The sequence below is a fragment of the Emys orbicularis genome, chromosome 2 (genome assembly GCF_028017835.1).
Source record: "Emys orbicularis isolate rEmyOrb1 chromosome 2, rEmyOrb1.hap1, whole genome shotgun sequence".
Classification (NCBI taxonomy): domain Eukaryota; kingdom Metazoa; phylum Chordata; order Testudines; family Emydidae; genus Emys; species Emys orbicularis.
Genome location: NC_088684.1, coordinates 299,065,254 through 299,083,640, shown reverse-complemented (window position 1 = coordinate 299,083,640; position 18,387 = coordinate 299,065,254). Strand labels below are relative to the sequence as shown.

Below are 18,387 nucleotides of genomic sequence, written 5' to 3'. Positions count from 1 at the left end.
AGGGTCCTGGGCTCCCGTTCACACACAGCTCACTCCCTGCAAGTGCCAGAGATCCAGCGGGACCAGCGAAGACAGACTCACAGGAGACGGTTTATTTCCAAGCAGCTGCTGCCCTGTTCGGAGCAGGGCCTGGGAAGGCCCTCGCCCTAGTACATGGCTACAGTTAGTGTAGTAGTACACAGTTAGTACAGGAGGGGGAACAGCGGGAAGCCCCAGCTCGAGAGCCAGGACAGGGAGGCGGGAGGGATTCGGGCTGTGCAGAGCGGTTACCCGGCAGAGCGAAGCTGGAGCCTGGCTGGGAGCTCAGATATTCCGGCCCTCCTGGGCTTTCTCCTCATCCGGTGGGAGGATGGAGTCAGAGGCCAGTAGCGGCTCCTTGCTCTCCACCGCGTCGGCCCCGGCCTGAAAGCAGGGCAGAGGTTTAAGGCTTCAGAGGGGCTCAGGGCTCTAGCGCCGAATGGCGCGGCCAGCATAGCGCTGCACTGCCACAGCACGCACAGCCTGGGCAAGCATCTGCCCCCCCGCACCCCACGGGGCTGGCGCAGGCCCCCACAGGCAGAGGGGAGAGTCCTGCCGTGGCCTGGGCTCCTCTGCTGAGGAGAAGCCAGTGAGCAGATTGGTCCTGATCCCTTCTCGCTCTGCCGCTCCCAAGCTCCCCGGGACACTGAGGGTCTCCGAGCTCGGGGGCTCAGAGAGTGCGCCCCAGGGGCTGGGCTGGGCAGACACGCAGGGCGGGGGGAGGAGCAGAAAGGGCTCCCCAGGACTGCCTGCCCCCTTCCGTTATCACAAGTAGCCCTGTGATGCTAATGGGATGGGGCTACCCCACAAGCTCATGGGGGGTAGGTGCTGCCAGCCAATCAGACAGCTCCCTCAGCTCTGCCAGCCAATCAGATGGTTCCTTCTGCTCCACCCATTTTGTACTGAACCCGGCACATCAGGTTACACCGCAGCTTTCAGTAGGTGGCACTGACGGGGCGATGGACCCACTGCTCCCCGACTCGTGCCCCATGCTGTGGGGACTCCGGGGAGGGAGGGCGGAAGTCTCCTGGATCTCCACAGCAGCCCAGGAAGGGGTCATCTCAGCTACCCGGGAGCCCTGCTGGGACGTCTCCTCCCCTGCCACCCCATAGAGCACTAGGGTGCGTCTCCCCATAACTGACCCACCAACCCTCATGCCAGCCGTGGGGAGGCAGAAGGAAGCCCCTGGCCCAGGGCCTCCCCCCCGCAGCTAGGTGATCAGCCGGGGCTGCGCCAGGGCCCAGCCAGCCTGCCCTAGAGATGATCCCGCTCCCCCCTTACCTGCTTCCTGCAGCACAGGGCCCAGCAGCCGTAGAGGAAGGAGTAGAAGGCGATGCAGAGGCCGGTGGCCATGGTCAGCAGCAGCAGCAGCCGCACGCCCAGGAACAGGCTCTGGGAACAGCAGAGGGGACAGGCAGCACCACAGTCACAGGGTCCCACCCGGCCAGGAGCCAGGCAGCTCCGAGGGCTCCGTGCTCAGACAGCGGCTGGAACGGCCGGAGCAGCGCGCACAGCGGGGGCTCTGTTTGGGGCCTGGTACCAGGCCGGCACTAGCAGGGGAGGGGCCTGGCTGGGCTCGGGGGCTGGTCCCTCATTTCAGCCCCATGGGCCTCATTCTAATTCTCATACTCCTTGCTGGGGGGCAAGCCCCTCGGAGGCCATCCCGGGGGCTGCCCCAAGGGGGCAGTACGGAGCCTGTGCATCGGGTCCTTCCAGCCAAGCCTCGCCCAGCACTTCCCAAAGGGACACCGCGATCAGGAGGAGGGACCCGGCCCCAAGGTCACGTGGCAGCCGGTGGCAGAGTCAGGATAGAACCCAGGAGTCCTGGGGCTCGGATCATTACAGCACAGCGGCCTCCCACTCCTGCAGGAGGAGACGCACGTCCCACCGGCTAAACTCTGCCTCTCAGTGATCCGGACATCCTGCCGGACTGAGCCTCTCCACAGGGGTGGGGGGGAGGGGAGGAGCCTCCTCTGCACGGGGACACTGGGGGGGGCGGGGGGTGACCCTCCTCTGCACAGGGTCCCTGAGGCAGGAAATAGCATCCCTGGAAGTGACCCTTGGCCAGCCGGCAGGGGCTCCAGTCCCCGTGGGACCCGTGTAGAGCTGCTGAGCATGGGGTCTGCCCTCGGCTGGCCGGGGCAAGGGACAGCCCAGCCCCTGCTGGCGCCCGCAGAGAGGGGTCCCGCTGCTGCAGCGTGGGGGGCTGGGGGCGCTGTGGTGACCGCGCCGGGGGAGGCTGCTCACCTCTAACCTCCCAACCTCATTCCTGCACCGCTGCTGCCTCCAGGGGACGTCGGAGTCCGGGGGCGGCGATGGGTACGAGTCACACAGATTGGAGGCTTCGTCGAGGTAGAAAGTCCACGCCACATCCTGCGCCCCCACGATCACAGCCACGGTGGCCGAGATGGCACTGGCCAGGGTAAGCAACGCAGCTAGCAAGACCTGCGGGGCAGGGGACCCACCGGGTGAGGCAGGGGCCTCTCCTCCCCGCCCTGGCCCAGCCCCAGCCCCTGGGCTCGGCAGGGGCACGCGGCCTGCGGCTGCAGGGACGCAGGTGACACCGCAGGGCAGGGGGCTGCCCAGCCCCTCCCACCGGCAGACGGGCCACTACTGAGGGAGCAGGGCACATGGGGGGGTATTGGAGCCCCCGGGGGTAGGTGTACAGACGTGTGAAAAGAGGGTGGGGGCATCAGGGCAGTCAGACTGCCCCCCCCCCAACACACAGTAGAAGGGGTTTCGTAGATTCCCAGCACCAGGACTGTTCTGCCCACCCTGCTCGGCCTCCCGCAGGGCCCTGCCCAGGGACTCCTGCATCTGGCCCGGCCAGCTGAGCTAGAGCGGGGCTGTGGGAGACACGCCCGGCCCGGAGTCACTGACCCCACGTGACAGAGACACCCCCCCCCCCCCCGGTCAGTCGTTCCAATGGGGGCGACCCTCCCCGGGGAAAATCGGCTCCTTATTCCCAGCCAGGACGGGGCCGGTTCAGCTCCAGCCAGCGGCTCTTGTCCGGGCCCTGCCGGCCGGAGCCAAGGGCCGTCTGCCACCGGGCTCCGCGCACCTGCAGCCCACGCTCATGGCACCGCTGACCCCTCCCCTGCCCAGACCGGGCTCCGGGCACCTGCAGACCGCGCTCACGGCACCGCTGACCCCTCCCCTGGAGGCACTAACCCAGTGAGCTCTGGCAGCTCCTCACGGGAGGCAGGTTTCCCAGCCCTCGGCTCTTCCCTGTGGCTCCTTCCTGACCCTTTCCCATTCGTCACCATCCTTCCAGAAGTGCCAACGTCAGTCTGGCCTGCTCCCCCCCACCCGGGCGTTGGGGTCCAGGCAGTGCAGCTGCCCTCACGGGGAAAACGGGTCAGGCTGGGAGTAGCCAGTTGCTGGGGCCCACACCCCGGGCACTTCCCTTCAGTACAAGCAGCCGGTACCCAGCACCCCGGGCACTCACTCACCCCACAGCCCGGGCCCAGCACCCCGGGCACTCACTCACCCAGCAGCTGGTGCCACGCTTCTCGCTCACAATGCAAAAGACTCCCGAGATGATGAGCTGTGGAAGAGAAACCAGGGTGAGCGCCGTGCAGGCTGGGGCGTTGCCAGGAGAGAGACCTCACCCCGAGCATCCACCCCAAGGTCCCCAGCAAAGGTGCAGGGGGTTGCTGTGCAGATGGTAGCCCTGGGGTTTCCTCTGGGACTGCCTGGGCCAGGGCTGAAGGCGTGTGCTGGCCGACAGTCCCTGGGGCCCACGGGAGCACAGCGTGGTGGGGATCAGGACAGACCGCGGACTGGCCCATGCCAGAGGGGACTGGAAAACCGGTCACTCGCTGACGAGCCAAGTCCCTCCAACGAGCCCCGGCAGCCACTGGAGCCCAAGAACTGCAGCTGTGAAGCGGCTTTGGGCATTACAGAGAGACCCCCGAATCCCAGCCCGAGAGCTCACGCCCGGGGAGACAGGGCCGGCTTTGGGCCGAGGAGCAGCTGCAGAAATCCCGCCCCACGGGCTCGTCGTTTGCCAGAGAGCATTGCCAGGAACAGGCCCGAGTGGGGTCTGGAGCGGGGGAGCCAGTGCCTGGGCCAAGCTGCTGCTCCGAGCGGCAGGGCAGGGCTGTGTGCCACTCACCAGAGCGCCTGTCCAGAACGGGGATCCCCACCAGAACTCCTGCGTGTCCGGCGCGAAGCTGAGCATCACACCAATGGCCCCGCAAACAATCCCGAGCAGCACCTGGCAGGCCTGCAAGATCAGCCCCCAGAAGTCAGCAGATGGACACAGCAGCCTGCCTTGCCCCTGCCCCATTCTCCCCCACAGCCGGAAACAGTTCTCACAGAGGCAGGAACGAGTAAGTCCAGACCACCCCTGACAGGGGTTTGTCCAGCCTGTTCTTAAACACCTCCAGTGACGGGGATCCCACCTCCTCCCTTGGTGCCTGGTCCAGAGCCGAGCTCCCTTGAGAGCTAGAACGATGCGCCAGCGTCGCACCGAACCCCCCCTTGTGCACATTAACCCACTGCTGCTTGTCCTGCCTCCAGTGGCCATGGAGAACAATTGATCCCTGTCTTCTTTCTAACCCTGACCCGAACCGCCCTGCACACATGTGAAGGCTCCTGTCTTTATCACCTTTTCTCAAGACTAAACATGCTCAGTTTTTGTAACCTTCCCTCGCAGGTCAGGTTTTCTAGACCTTTGATCGGTTTTGTCGCTCTTCTCTGGCCTCTCTCCAATTTGGCCCCATCTTTCCTGAAGCGCAGTGCCCAGAACTGGACCCAGGACTCCAGCTGGGGCCTCACCTGTGCTGAGCAGAGCAGGACAACGACCTCCCGTGTCGTACACACGACACTCCCGTTAATACGCCCCAGAACGACAGGAACCAAGTTCACAGCTGCATCACGTTGTTGGTGATATTCAATTTGTGATCCTCTCTAACCGCCAGCTCCTTTCCAGCAGTGCTGCCCCCAGCCAGGCGTACCCCGGCATTTGTTTTTTCCCCTCCCAAGTGAAGTACTTTGCACTTGCCCTTATTGAATTTCATCGGTTTGAATTCAGACCAGTTCTCCAATTTGTCAAGGTCGTTTGGAGTCTCATCCTGTCCTCCAAAGTGCCTGCGGCCCCTGCCAGCTTGGGGTCATCCACAAGTGGTGTAAGTAAATACTCTCCATGCCAGTAATGAGAATAGTGACTAGTACCCGCCCCAGGACTGACCCCTGCAGGACCCCACTAGATGCGCACTCCCAGTTTCATAGTGCACCACCGACAGCTACGTTCTCGGTCTTCCAACCACCTTATGGGAATTTCCTCTAGACCACATCTCCCTAGTTTGCTTATGAGACCATCATGTGAGACAGTGTCAGAGTCTTGCAAAATCAAGATCTATCCCGTCTACAGCTTCCCCCACCCAGGGACCCTGTCACAGAAGGAAATTCAGCTGATTTGGGGTAATTTATCCATGACAAACCCATGCTGGCTGTTCCTTAGACCCTATTTTCCTCTAGGTGCTTACCAACGGATTGTAAGCCGCACTCCTGCTCATTGGGCACTCCCCCCTAAGCACCTCTGGGTCCCTGCCACGCTGGCACTTACCCCCAGCACTTTCGGCTCCCCGCGGTAGCAGCCCTTGGCAAGGCCCTGGCTGGCGGGTGCCCCAGGCCTGGCCCTTGCCCGTTGCACGGACCTGACCAGGAAGGCCAGCGACGACTCCTGGCTGACGTTGATGTTGATGACGGTCTTGTCCGAGCCCTCAGTGGAAACCTCCATGTTGTTCACCTTCACCACGCTGGTCGGCATCCTGACCCCGCTCTGAAACAGGGAGGGGAGTGAGAGCAGTGCCCAACCTGTGTGCCCCCCAGGCCCGACCTGCGCAGCCCCCGCGCCGACACGCCCACTAGAACAGGAGGTTCCCCAGACCACTCTGCCCCACTGAGCACTGGGCACAGCAATGCCAACACCTCCTGGCCGCCTGGGAAGGGGCCGTTTCTAAGTCCCCTTTTCAAACAGGCCTGGGAACGGTCCAACAGCTGCTGGGTGCCATAGGGCTTGCCAGACAGGATCAGCCCAGGGCCCATCTCCAGCAGTGGCAGGGAAGGGGCTGCAACCCCTGCAGTGGGCAGTGACGGGATAACCCGAGATGGGATCTCCCCACAGGGTCAGCTCCTTCCTCTCCCCCGGTGTTAGGGGTCAGTTTATGCCCTGAAGCAGGCGGGTTCATAGCCCTTCCCACACGAACCCTCACCACACTGACTCTGGATGTTCTCATTAGCCATAGATACGGCCAGTCTATTCTGAATCATGCTAAGTTCGGCCTCAGTTAGCCTGTGGAACTCAATGCCACAGGATCTAACTCGTGTGGTTTGAAAAACTATTTCCTTTCATCCACCCACTCCCAGCACGATCTTATTTTCTTTCCATTGTGCCAGCAAATTTCTAATCACACTTAAAAATGACCAAGATATTAGGAGTGATTTGGTACGTATCCTGTGGACACTCGATGTGCCAGGACCCCAGCGTGTGAGGTGCTGTACAAACACTGAACAAAGAGATGGTCCCTGCCCCAAGGAGCTGACAACCTAAGTATGAGACAAGAGACAGCCGGGGAGCACAAGGAAACAGTGACCAGACCAGACGGGATTCACTCAAGAGCTCGGAAGTAACTAAAATGTGAAGTTGCAGAACTACTAACTCTAGTATGTAACTGTCCATAGCCAGGGCAAGATCCCGACCAATGAGTAGTTGTGTCCCCTGCCCTCTAACCTGGGGTGCCTTTTTCTCTGCTGTAGCCACCCGCCTGCTCTGCTCACCCATGGGGACGTCCTGCTCAGCTCGCATGGCCCAGCCTCCACGCAAGCAGCGCTCGGGTGCTCTGCAGGAGATGGGAGCGGAACAGAGCTCTGCGTGGGAAAGCCCCAGAGGCCTCTTCCAGCTTCCTGTCCAGTTCCGCTCCTCCCTCCTGCAAACCCCCGGCCCCGGGCCCCAGCCCGGCCGTCACACCTCTCCCCAGTCCCGCTCCTCCCTCCTGCAATCCCCGGCCCCCAGCCCGGCCGTCTCACCTCTCCCCAGTCCCGCTCCTCCCTCCTCAATCCCCGGCCCCCAGACCTCTCCCCAGTCCAGCTCCTCCCTCCTGCAATCCCCGGCCCCCAGCCCGGCCGTCACACCTCTCCCCAGTCCCGCTCCTCCCTCCTGCAATCCCCGGCCCCCAGCCCGGCCGTCACACCTCTCCCCAGTCCCGCTCCTCCCTCCTGCAATCCCCGGCCCCCAGCCCGGCCGTCACACCTCTCCCCAGTCCCGCTCCTCCCTCCTACAATCCCCGGCCCCCAGCCCGGCCGTCACACCTCTCCCCAGTCCCGCTCCTCCCTCCTACAATCCCCGGCCCCCAGCCCGGCCGTCACAACTCTCCCCAGTCCCGCTCCTCCCTCCTACAATCCCCCAGCCCCCAGCCCGGCCGTCACACCTCTCTCCAGTCCCACTCCTCCCTCCTGCAATCCCCCAACCCCCAGCCCGGCCGTCACACCTCTCCCCAGTCCCGCTCCTCCCTCCTCCAATCCCCGGCCCCCAGCCCGGCCGTCACACCTCTCCCCAGTCCCACTTCTCCCTCCTACAATCCCCGGCCCCCAGCCCGGCCGTCACACCTCTCCCCAGTCCCGCTCCTCCCTCCTACAATCCCCGGCCCCCAGCCCGGCCGTCACACCTCTCCCCAGTCCCGCTCCTCCCTCCTACAATCCCCGGCCCCCAGCCCGGCCGTCACAACTCTCCCCAGTCCCGCTCCTCCCTCCTACAATCCCCCAGCCCCCAGCCCGGCCGTCACACCTCTCTCCAGTCCCACTCCTCCCTCCTGCAATCCCCCAACCCCCAGCCCGGCCGTCACACCTCTCCCCAGTCCCGCTCCTCCCTCCTCCAATCCCCGGCCCCCAGCCCGGCCGTCACACCTCTCCCCAGTCCCACTTCTCCCTCCTACAATCCCCGGGCCCCAGCCCGGCCGTCACACCTCTCCCCAGTCCCGCTCCTCCCTCCTGCAATCCCCGCCGTCACACCTCTCCCCAGTCCCGCTCCTCCCTCCTACAATCCCCCAGCCCCCAGCCCGGCCGTCACACCTCTCCCCAGTCCCGCTCCTCCCTCCTGCAATCCCCGGCCCCCAGCCCGGCCGTCACACCTCTCCCCAGTCCCGCTCCTCCCTCCTGCAATCCCCGGCCCCCAGCCCGGCCGTCACACCTCTCCCCAGTCCCGCTCCTCCCTCCTACAATCCCCGGCCCCCAGCCCAGCCGTCACACCTCTCCCCAGTCCCGCTCCTCCCTCCTACAATCCCCGGCCCCCAGCCCGGCCGTCACACCTCTCCCCAGTCCCACTCCTGCCTCCTACAATCCCCGGCCTCCAGCCCGGCCGTCACACCTCTCCCCAGTCCCACTTCTCCCTCCTACAATCCCCGGCCCCCAGCCCGGCCGTCACACCTCTCCCCAGTCCCGCTCCTCCCTCCTACAATCCCCGGGCCCCAGCCCGGCCGTCACACCTCTCCCCAGTCCCGCTCCTCCCTCCTACAATCCCCGGCCCCCAGCCCGGCCGTCACACCTCTCCCCAGTCCCGCTCCTCCCTCCTGCAAACCCCCGACCCCCAGCCCGGCCGTCACACCTCTCCCCAGTCCCGCTCCTCCCTCCTGCAAACCCCCGGCCCCCAGCCCGGCCGTCACACCTCTCCCCAGTCCCGCTCCTCCCTCCTCCAATCCCCGGCCCCCAGCCCGGCCGTCACACCTCTCCCCAGTCCCGCTCCTCCCTCCTACAATCCCCGGGCCCCAGCCCGGCCGTCACACCTCTCCCCAGTCCCGCTCCTCCCTCCTACAATCCCCGGCCCCCAGCCCGGCCGTCACACCTCTCCCCAGTCCCGCTCCTCCCTCCTGCAAACCCCCGACCCCCAGCCCGGCCGTCACACCTCTCCCCAGTCCCGCTCCTCCCTCCTACAATCCCCGGGCCCCAGCCCGGCCGTCACACCTCTCCCCAGTCCCGCTCCTCCCTCCTACAATCCCCGGCCCCCAGCCCGGCCGTCACAACTCTCCCCAGTCCCGCTCCTCCCTCCTGCAAACCCCCGACCCCCAGCCCGGCCGTCACACCTCTCCCCAGTCCCGCTCCTCCCTCCTGCAAACCCCCGGCCCCCAGCCCGGCCGTCACACCTCTCCCCAGTCCCGCTCCTCCCTCCTCCAATCCCCGGCCCCCAGCCCGGCCGTCACACCTCTCCCCAGTCCCGCTCCTCCCTCCTACAATCCCCGGCCCCCAGCCCGGCCGTCACACCTCTCCCCAGTCCCGCTCCTCCCTCCTCCAATCCCCGGCCCCCAGCCCGGCCGTCACACCTCTCCCCAGTCCCGCTCCTCCCTCCTGCAATCCCCAGCCCCCAGCCCGGCCGTCACACCTCTCCCCAGTCCCGCTCCTCCCTCCTCCAATCCCCGGCCCCCAGCCCGGCCGTCACACCTCTCCCCAGTCCCGCCCCTCCCTCCTGCAATCCCCGGCCCCCAGCCCGGCCGTCACACCTCTCCCCAGTCCCGCTCCTCCCTCCTACAATCCCCCAGCCCCCAGCCCGGCCGTCACAACTCTCCCCAGTCCCGCTCCTCCCTCCTACAATCCCCCAGCCCCCAGCCCGGCTGTCACACCTCTCCCCAGTCCCGCTCCTCCCTCCTGCAATCCCCGGCCTCCAGCCCGGCCGTCACACCTCTCCCCAGTCCCACTTCTCCCTCCTACAATCCCCGGCCCCCAGCCCGGCCGTCACACCTCTCCCCAGTCCCGCTCCTCCCTCCTACAATCCCCCAGCCCCCAGCCCGGCCGTCACAACTCTCCCCAGTCCCGCTCCTCCCTCCTACAATCCCCCAGCCCGGCCATCACAACTCTCCCCAGTCCCGCTCCTCCCTCCTACAATCCCCGGCCTCCAGCCCGGCCGTCACACCTCTCCCCAGTCCCACTCCTCCCTCCTACAATCCCCGGCCCCCAGCCCGGCCGTCACACCTCTCCCCAGTCCCGCTCCTCCCTCCTACAATCCCCGGCCCCCAGCCCGGCCGTCACACCTCTCCCCAGTCCCACTTCTCCCTCCTACAATCCCCGGCCCCCAGCCGTCACACCTCTCCCCAGTCCCGCTCCTCCCTCCTACAATCCCCCAGCCCCCAGCCCGGCCGTCACAACTCTCCCCAGTCCCGCTCCTCCCTCCTACAATCCCCCAGCCCGGCTGTCACACCTCTCCCCAGTCCCGCTCCTCCCTCCTACAATCCCCGGCCCCCAGCCCGGCCGTCACACCTCTCCCCAGTCCCGCTCCTCCCTCCTACAATCCCCCAGCCCGGCCGTCACAACTCTCCCCAGTCCCGCTCCTCCCTCCTACAATCCCCGGCCTCCAGCCCGGCCGTCACACCTCTCCCCAGTCCCACTCCTCCCTCCTACAATCCCCGGCCCCCAGCCCGGCCGTCACACCTCTCCCCAGTCCCGCTCCTCCCTCCTACAATCCCCGGCCCCCAGCCCGGCCGTCACACCTCTCCCCAGTCCCGCTCCTCCCTCCTACAATCCCCCAGCCCCCAGCCCGGCCGTCACAACTCTCCCCAGTCCCGCTCCTCCCTCCTACAATCCCCCAGCCCCCAGCCCGGCTGTCACACCTCTCCCCAGTCCCGCTCCTCCCTCCTACAATCCCCGGCCCCCAGCCCGGCCGTCACACCTCTCCCCAGTCCCCCTCCTCCCTCCTGCAATCCCCCAACCCCCAGCCCGGCTGTCACACCTCTCCCCAGTCCCGCTCCTCCCTCCTGCAATCCCCGGCCCCCAGCCCGGCCGTCACACCTCTCCCCAGGCCCCCTCCTCCCTCCTACAATCCCCCAACCCCCAGCCCGGCCATCACACCTCTCCTCAGTCCCCCTCCTCCCTCCTACAATCCCCCAACCCGGCCGTCACACCTCTCCCCAGTCCCCCTCCTCCCTCCTGCAATCCCCCAACCCCCAGCCCGGCTGTCACACCTCTCCCCAGTCCCGCTCCTCCCTCCTGCAATCCCCGGCCCCCAGCCCGGCCGTCACACCTCTCCCCAGGCCCCCTCCTCCCTCCTACAATCCCCCAACCCCCAGCCCGGCCGTCACACCTCTCCTCAGTCCCCCTCCTCCCTCCTACAATCCCCCAACCCGGCCGTCACACCTCTCCCCAGTCCCGCTCCTCCCTCCTACAATCCCCGGCCCCCAGCCCGGCCGTCACACCTCTCCCCAGTCCCGCTCCTCCCTCCTACAATCCCCCAGCCCCCAGCCCGGCCGTCACAACTCTCCCCAGTCCCGCTCCTCCCTCCTACAATCCCCCAGCCCCCAGCCCGGCTGTCACACCTCTCCCCAGTCCCGCTCCTCCCTCCTACAATCCCCGGCCCCCAGCCCGGCCGTCACACCTCTCCCCAGTCCCCCTCCTCCCTCCTGCAATCCCCCAACCCCCAGCCCGGCCGTCACAACTCTCCTCAGTCCCGTTCCTCCCTCCTACAATCCCCGGCCTCCAGCCCGGCCGTCACACCTCTCCCCAGTCCCGCTCCTCCCTCCTGCAAACCCCCGACCCCCAGCCCGGCCGTCACAACTCTCCCCAGTCCCGCTCCTCCCTCCTGCAATCCCCGGCCCCCAGCCCGGCCGTCACACCTCTCCCCAGTCCCGTTCCTCCCTCCTGCAATCCCCGGCCCCCAGCCCGGCCGTCACACCTCTCCTCAGTCCCGCTCCTCCCTCCTACAATCCCCCAACCCCCAGCCCGGCCGTCACACCTCTCCCCAGTCCCGCTCCTCCCTCCTGCAATCCCCGGCTCCCAGCCCGGCCGTCACACCTCTCCCCAGTCCCACTCCTCCCTCCTACAATCCCCGGCCCCCAGCCCGGCTGTCACACCTCTCCCCAGTCCCGCTCCTCCCTCCTGCAATCCCCGTCCCCCAGCCCGGCCGTCACACCTCTCCCCAGTCCCGCTCCTCCCTCCTACAATCCCCGGCCCCCAGCCCCCAGCCCGGCCGCCACACCTCTCCCCAGTCCCGCTCCTCCCTCCTGCAATCCCCGGCCCCCAGCCCGGCCGTCACACCTCTCCCCAGTCCCACTCCTCCCTCCTGCAATCCCCCAACCCCCAGCCCGGCCGTCACACCTCTCCGCAGTCCCGCCCCTCCCTCCTGCAAACCCCCGGCCCCCAGCCCGGCCGTCACATCTCTCCCCAGTCCCACTCCTCCCTCCTACAATCCCCGGCCCCCAGCCCGGCCGTCACACCTCTCCCCAGTCCCGCTCCTCCCTCCTACAATCCCCGGCCCCCAGCCCGGCCGTCACAACTCTCCCCAGTCCCGCTCCTCCCTCCTACAATCCCCCAGCCCCCAGCCCGGCCGTCACACCTCTCCCCAGTCCCGCTCCTCCCTCCTCCAATCCCCGGCCCCCAGCCCGGCCGTCACACCTCTCCCCAGTCCCGCTCCTCCCTCCTACAATCCCCGGGCCCCAGCCCGGCCGTCACACCTCTCCGCAGTCCCACTCCTCCCTCCTGCAATCCCCGGCCCCCAGCCCGGCCGTCACACCTCTCCCCAGTCCCGCTCCTCCCTCCTGCAATCCCCGGCCCCCAGCCCGGCCGTCACACCTCTCCCCAGTCCCGCTCCTCCCTCCTGCAATCCCCGTCCCCCAGCCCGGCCGTCACACCTCTCCCCAGTCCCGCTCCTCCCTCCTGCAATCCCCGTCCCCCAGCCCGGCCGTCACACCTCTCCCCAGTCCCGCTCCTCCCTCCTACAATCCCCGACCCCCAGCCCGGCCGCCACACCTCTCCCCAGTCCCGCTCCTCCCTCCTGCAATCCCCGGCCCCCAGCCCGGCCGTCACACCTCTCCCCAGTCCCGCTCCTCCCTCCTGCAATCCCCGTCCCCCAGCCCGGCCGTCACAACTCTCCGCAGTCCCGCTCCTCCCTCCTGCAATCCCCGGCCCCCAGCCCGGCTATCACACCTCTCCCCAGTCCCCCTCCTCCCTCCTGCAATCCCCGGCCCCCAGCCCGGCCGTCACACCTCTCCCCAGTCCCGTTCCTCCCTCCTGCAATCCCCGGCCCCCAGCCCGGCCGTCACACCTCTCCCCAGTCCCCCTCCTCCCTCCTACAATCCCCCAACCCCCAGCCCGGCCGTCACACCTCTCCCCAGTCCCACTCCTCCCTCCTACAATCCCCGGCCCCCAGCCCGGCCGTCACACCTCTCCGCAGTCCCCCTCCTCCCTCCTACAATCCCCGGCCTCCAGCCCGGCCGTCACACCTCTCCCCAGTCCCGCTCCTCCCTCCTACAATCCCCCAGCCCCCAGCCCGGCCGTCACAACTCTCCCCAGTCCCGCTCCTCCCTCCTACAATCCCCCAGCCCCCAGCCCGGCCGTCACACCTCTCCCCAGTCCCGCTCCTCCCTCCTACAATCCCCGGCCCCCAGCCCGGCCGTCACACCTCTCCCCAGTCCCACTTCTCCCTCCTACAATCCCCGGCCCCCAGCCGTCACACCTCTCCCCAGTCCCGCTCCTCCCTCCTACAATCCCCCAGCCCCCAGCCCGGCCGTCACAACTCTCCCCAGTCCCGCTCCTCCCTCCTACAATCCCCCAGCCCGGCTGTCACACCTCTCCCCAGTCCCGCTCCTCCCTCCTACAATCCCCGGCCCCCAGCCCGGCCGTCACACCTCTCCCCAGTCCCGCTCCTCCCTCCTACAATCCCCCAGCCCGGCCGTCACAACTCTCCCCAGTCCCGCTCCTCCCTCCTACAATCCCCGGCCTCCAGCCCGGCCGTCACACCTCTCCCCAGTCCCACTCCTCCCTCCTACAATCCCCGGCCCCCAGCCCGGCCGTCACACCTCTCCCCAGTCCCGCTCCTCCCTCCTACAATCCCCGGCCCCCAGCCCGGCCATCACACCTCTCCCCAGTCCCGCTCCTCCCTCCTACAATCCCCCAGCCCCCAGCCCGGCCGTCACAACTCTCCCCAGTCCCGCTCCTCCCTCCTACAATCCCCCAGCCCCCAGCCCGGCTGTCACACCTCTCCCCAGTCCCGCTCCTCCCTCCTACAATCCCCGGCCCCCAGCCCGGCCGTCACACCTCTCCCCAGTCCCCCTCCTCCCTCCTGCAATCCCCCAACCCCCAGCCCGGCTGTCACACCTCTCCCCAGTCCCGCTCCTCCCTCCTGCAATCCCCGGCCCCCAGCCCGGCCGTCACACCTCTCCCCAGGCCCCCTCCTCCCTCCTACAATCCCCCAACCCCCAGCCCGGCCATCACACCTCTCCTCAGTCCCCCTCCTCCCTCCTACAATCCCCCAACCCGGCCGTCACACCTCTCCCCAGTCCCCCTCCTCCCTCCTGCAATCCCCCAACCCCCAGCCCGGCTGTCACACCTCTCCCCAGTCCCGCTCCTCCCTCCTGCAATCCCCGGCCCCCAGCCCGGCCGTCACACCTCTCCCCAGGCCCCCTCCTCCCTCCTACAATCCCCCAACCCCCAGCCCGGCCGTCACACCTCTCCTCAGTCCCCCTCCTCCCTCCTACAATCCCCCAACCCGGCCGTCACACCTCTCCCCAGTCCCGCTCCTCCCTCCTACAATCCCCGGCCCCCAGCCCGGCCGTCACACCTCTCCCCAGTCCCGCTCCTCCCTCCTACAATCCCCCAGCCCCCAGCCCGGCCGTCACAACTCTCCCCAGTCCCGCTCCTCCCTCCTACAATCCCCCAGCCCCCAGCCCGGCTGTCACACCTCTCCCCAGTCCCGCTCCTCCCTCCTACAATCCCCGGCCCCCAGCCCGGCCGTCACACCTCTCCCCAGTCCCCCTCCTCCCTCCTGCAATCCCCCAACCCCCAGCCCGGCCGTCACAACTCTCCTCAGTCCCGTTCCTCCCTCCTACAATCCCCGGCCTCCAGCCCGGCCGTCACACCTCTCCCCAGTCCCGCTCCTCCCTCCTGCAAACCCCCGACCCCCAGCCCGGCCGTCACAACTCTCCCCAGTCCCGCTCCTCCCTCCTGCAATCCCCGGCCCCCAGCCCGGCCGTCACACCTCTCCCCAGTCCCGTTCCTCCCTCCTGCAATCCCCGGCCCCCAGCCCGGCCGTCACACCTCTCCTCAGTCCCGCTCCTCCCTCCTACAATCCCCCAACCCCCAGCCCGGCCGTCACACCTCTCCCCAGTCCCGCTCCTCCCTCCTGCAATCCCCGGCTCCCAGCCCGGCCGTCACACCTCTCCCCAGTCCCACTCCTCCCTCCTACAATCCCCGGCCCCCAGCCCGGCTGTCACACCTCTCCCCAGTCCCGCTCCTCCCTCCTGCAATCCCCGTCCCCCAGCCCGGCCGTCACACCTCTCCCCAGTCCCGCTCCTCCCTCCTACAATCCCCGGCCCCCAGCCCCCAGCCCGGCCGCCACACCTCTCCCCAGTCCCGCTCCTCCCTCCTGCAATCCCCGGCCCCCAGCCCGGCCGTCACACCTCTCCCCAGTCCCACTCCTCCCTCCTGCAATCCCCCAACCCCCAGCCCGGCCGTCACACCTCTCCGCAGTCCCGCCCCTCCCTCCTGCAAACCCCCGGCCCCCAGCCCGGCCGTCACATCTCTCCCCAGTCCCACTCCTCCCTCCTACAATCCCCGGCCCCCAGCCCGGCCGTCACACCTCTCCCCAGTCCCGCTCCTCCCTCCTACAATCCCCGGCCCCCAGCCCGGCCGTCACAACTCTCCCCAGTCCCGCTCCTCCCTCCTACAATCCCCCAGCCCCCAGCCCGGCCGTCACACCTCTCCCCAGTCCCGCTCCTCCCTCCTCCAATCCCCGGCCCCCAGCCCGGCCGTCACACCTCTCCCCAGTCCCGCTCCTCCCTCCTACAATCCCCGGGCCCCAGCCCGGCCGTCACACCTCTCCGCAGTCCCACTCCTCCCTCCTGCAATCCCCGGCCCCCAGCCCGGCCGTCACACCTCTCCCCAGTCCCGCTCCTCCCTCCTGCAATCCCCGGCCCCCAGCCCGGCCGTCACACCTCTCCCCAGTCCCGCTCCTCCCTCCTGCAATCCCCGTCCCCCAGCCCGGCCGTCACACCTCTCCCCAGTCCCGCTCCTCCCTCCTACAATCCCCGACCCCCAGCCCGGCCGCCACACCTCTCCCCAGTCCCGCTCCTCCCTCCTGCAATCCCCGGCCCCCAGCCCGGCCGTCACACCTCTCCCCAGTCCCGCTCCTCCCTCCTGCAATCCCCGTCCCCCAGCCCGGCCGTCACAACTCTCCGCAGTCCCGCTCCTCCCTCCTGCAATCCCCGGCCCCCAGCCCGGCCGTCACACCTCTCCCCAGTCCCACTCCTCCCTCCTGCAATCCCCCAAACCCCAGCCCGGCCGTCACACCTCTCCGCAGTCCCGCTCCTCCCTCCTACAATCCCCCAACCCCCAGCCCGGCCGTCACACCTCTCCCCAGTCCCCCTCCTCCCTCCTACAATCCCCGGCCCCCAGCCCGGCCGTCACACCTCTCGCCAGTCCCGCTCCTCCCTCCTGCAATCCCCGGCCCCCAGCCCGGCCGTCACACCTCTCCCCAGTCCCGCTCCTCCCTCCTGCAATCCCCGGCCCCCAGCCCGGCCGTCACACCTCTCCCCAGTCCCGCTCCTCCCTCCTGCAATCCCCGGCCCCCAGCCCGGCCGTCACACCTCTCCCCAGTCCCGCTCCTCCCTCCTACAATCCCCGGCCCCCAGCCCGGCCGTCACACCTCTCCCCAGTCCCGCTCCTCCCTCCTACAATCCCCGGCCCCCAGCCCGGCCGTCACACCTCTCCCCAGTCCCGCTCCTCCCTCCTACAATCCCCGGCCCCCAGCCCGGCCGTCACACCTCTCCCCAGTCCCGCTCCTCCCTCCTACAATCCCCGGCCCCCAGCCCGGCCGTCACACCTCTCCCCAGTCCCGCTCCTCCCTCCTACAATCCCCGGCCCCCAGCCCGGCCGTCACACCTCTCCCCAGTCCCGCTCCTCCCTCCTACAATCCCCGGCCCCCAGCCCGGCCGTCACACCTCTCCCCAGTCCCCCTCCTCCCTCCTACAATCCCCGGCCCCCAGCCCGGCCGTCACAACTCTCCCCAGTCCCGCTCCTCCCTCCTACAATCCCCCAGCCCCCAGCCCGGCCGTCACACCTCTCCCCAGTCCCGCTCCTCCCTCCTGCAATCCCCGGCCCCCAGCCCGGCCGTCACACCTCTCCCCAGTCCCGCTCCTCCCTCCTACAATCCCCGGCCCCCAGCCCGGCCGTCACACCTCTCCCCAGTCCCGCTCCTCCCTCCTGCAATCCCCCAAACCCCAGCCCGGCCGTCACACCTCTCCCCAGTCCCGCTCCTCCCTCCTACAATCCCCCAACCCCCAGCCCGGCCGTCACACCTCTCCCCAGTCCCCCTCCTCCCTCCTGCAATCCCCGGCCCCCAGCCCGGCCGTCACACCTCTCCGCAGTCCCGTGCCTCGCTCCCAGCCCGGCCGTCACAGCGGCTAGACCCCCCCGCCAGGCCAGCCCCCGTGGTGGGGTACGGCAGGGCGCAGGCAGGCCAGGGGCCCAGCAGGGCTGTACGGGGGGGGGTGTTCAATCTGGTGGCACTTTCCAGCTCCCTGACAGACTGTTCCTCGTTCTCAGTAGCCCCGAGGCGCGCCAGGTGCCAGGCAGGTCCCTGCCCCGAAGAGCTGCCAGGCTGAGCCAAGAGCCAGCGGCTGCAGGCAGGCAGGCCGACCGACCGACCGGGGGGGGGGGGGGGGGGGGGGGGACACCCTGTCCGGGGGCGGGGCGGGGGGGGACAGACCCTGGGCCGATGATGAGCAGCGCGAGACACAAGCTCCCAGCGGGCGAGGAGGGTGTGGAGGGGGGGCCCGAAGCGGCACCGGGGGGGCTTTGCGGGGAGCTCCCCCCGCGGGGGGCAGGCATGGGGGGGCAGCCCGGGGGGGGCAGGGAGCAGCTGGCAGGTCACAGCCCCGCCCTCCCTGCAGCACAATCCCCCAAACCGGAGTCAAAGCAAATGTGTGAAAAGACAAACCCGGCCCGGCCCGGCCCCGCGCTCACCGCCGGCCTCGGCCCCGACACGCTCCGGGCAGCTCCCGGGACCCCCAGATGCGCAGCTCGCAGCCCGAGCCCCGCGCAGCAAATTGCTCTGCGTAGGAATGGGCCACGGACCGTGTGCACGGAGCATGCGCGGTGCATCTGCTGACGCCACTGCCCTTCCCCTGCCCTCACTAGCAGTGTGCTCTTGGCAGGGGTTAGAAAGGGGCGAATCGGAGCGGGGGGGGGGCAGGGTCTGAGAAGGGGGCGGGAATTGACGGGTCGGGGGGTCAAGCAGCTGGAGGCAGGGGTAGGAGGGGGCTGAAGGGGAAATCAAGGCTGGGTGGGGAGGAGCAGGGGTTAAGCCCAGGGGTGCGGCGCTGGCAGAGGGTGACAGAGGCAAAACCCGGCCCAGGCAGGGGCACAGGGGGGCACTGAGACACCCGTGTT

At 68.4% G+C, this 18,387-nt stretch overlaps 1 protein-coding gene across 1 annotated transcript; it reads right to left on the bottom strand.

The window, feature by feature from the left end:
• Nucleotides 1-71: 71 nt before the first annotated feature.
• On the bottom strand, nucleotides 72-18,088 carry LOC135874473 (transmembrane protein 176B-like). The gene is given in 8 exon segments (XM_065399299.1): nucleotides 72-402; nucleotides 1,300-1,410; nucleotides 2,266-2,463; nucleotides 3,509-3,565; nucleotides 4,136-4,246; nucleotides 5,591-5,806; nucleotides 17,962-18,027; nucleotides 18,029-18,088. Coding segments are annotated over 8 exon segments (918 nt in total). The 3' UTR covers nucleotides 72-303.
• Between the last annotated feature and the right edge of the window lie 299 nt (nucleotides 18,089-18,387).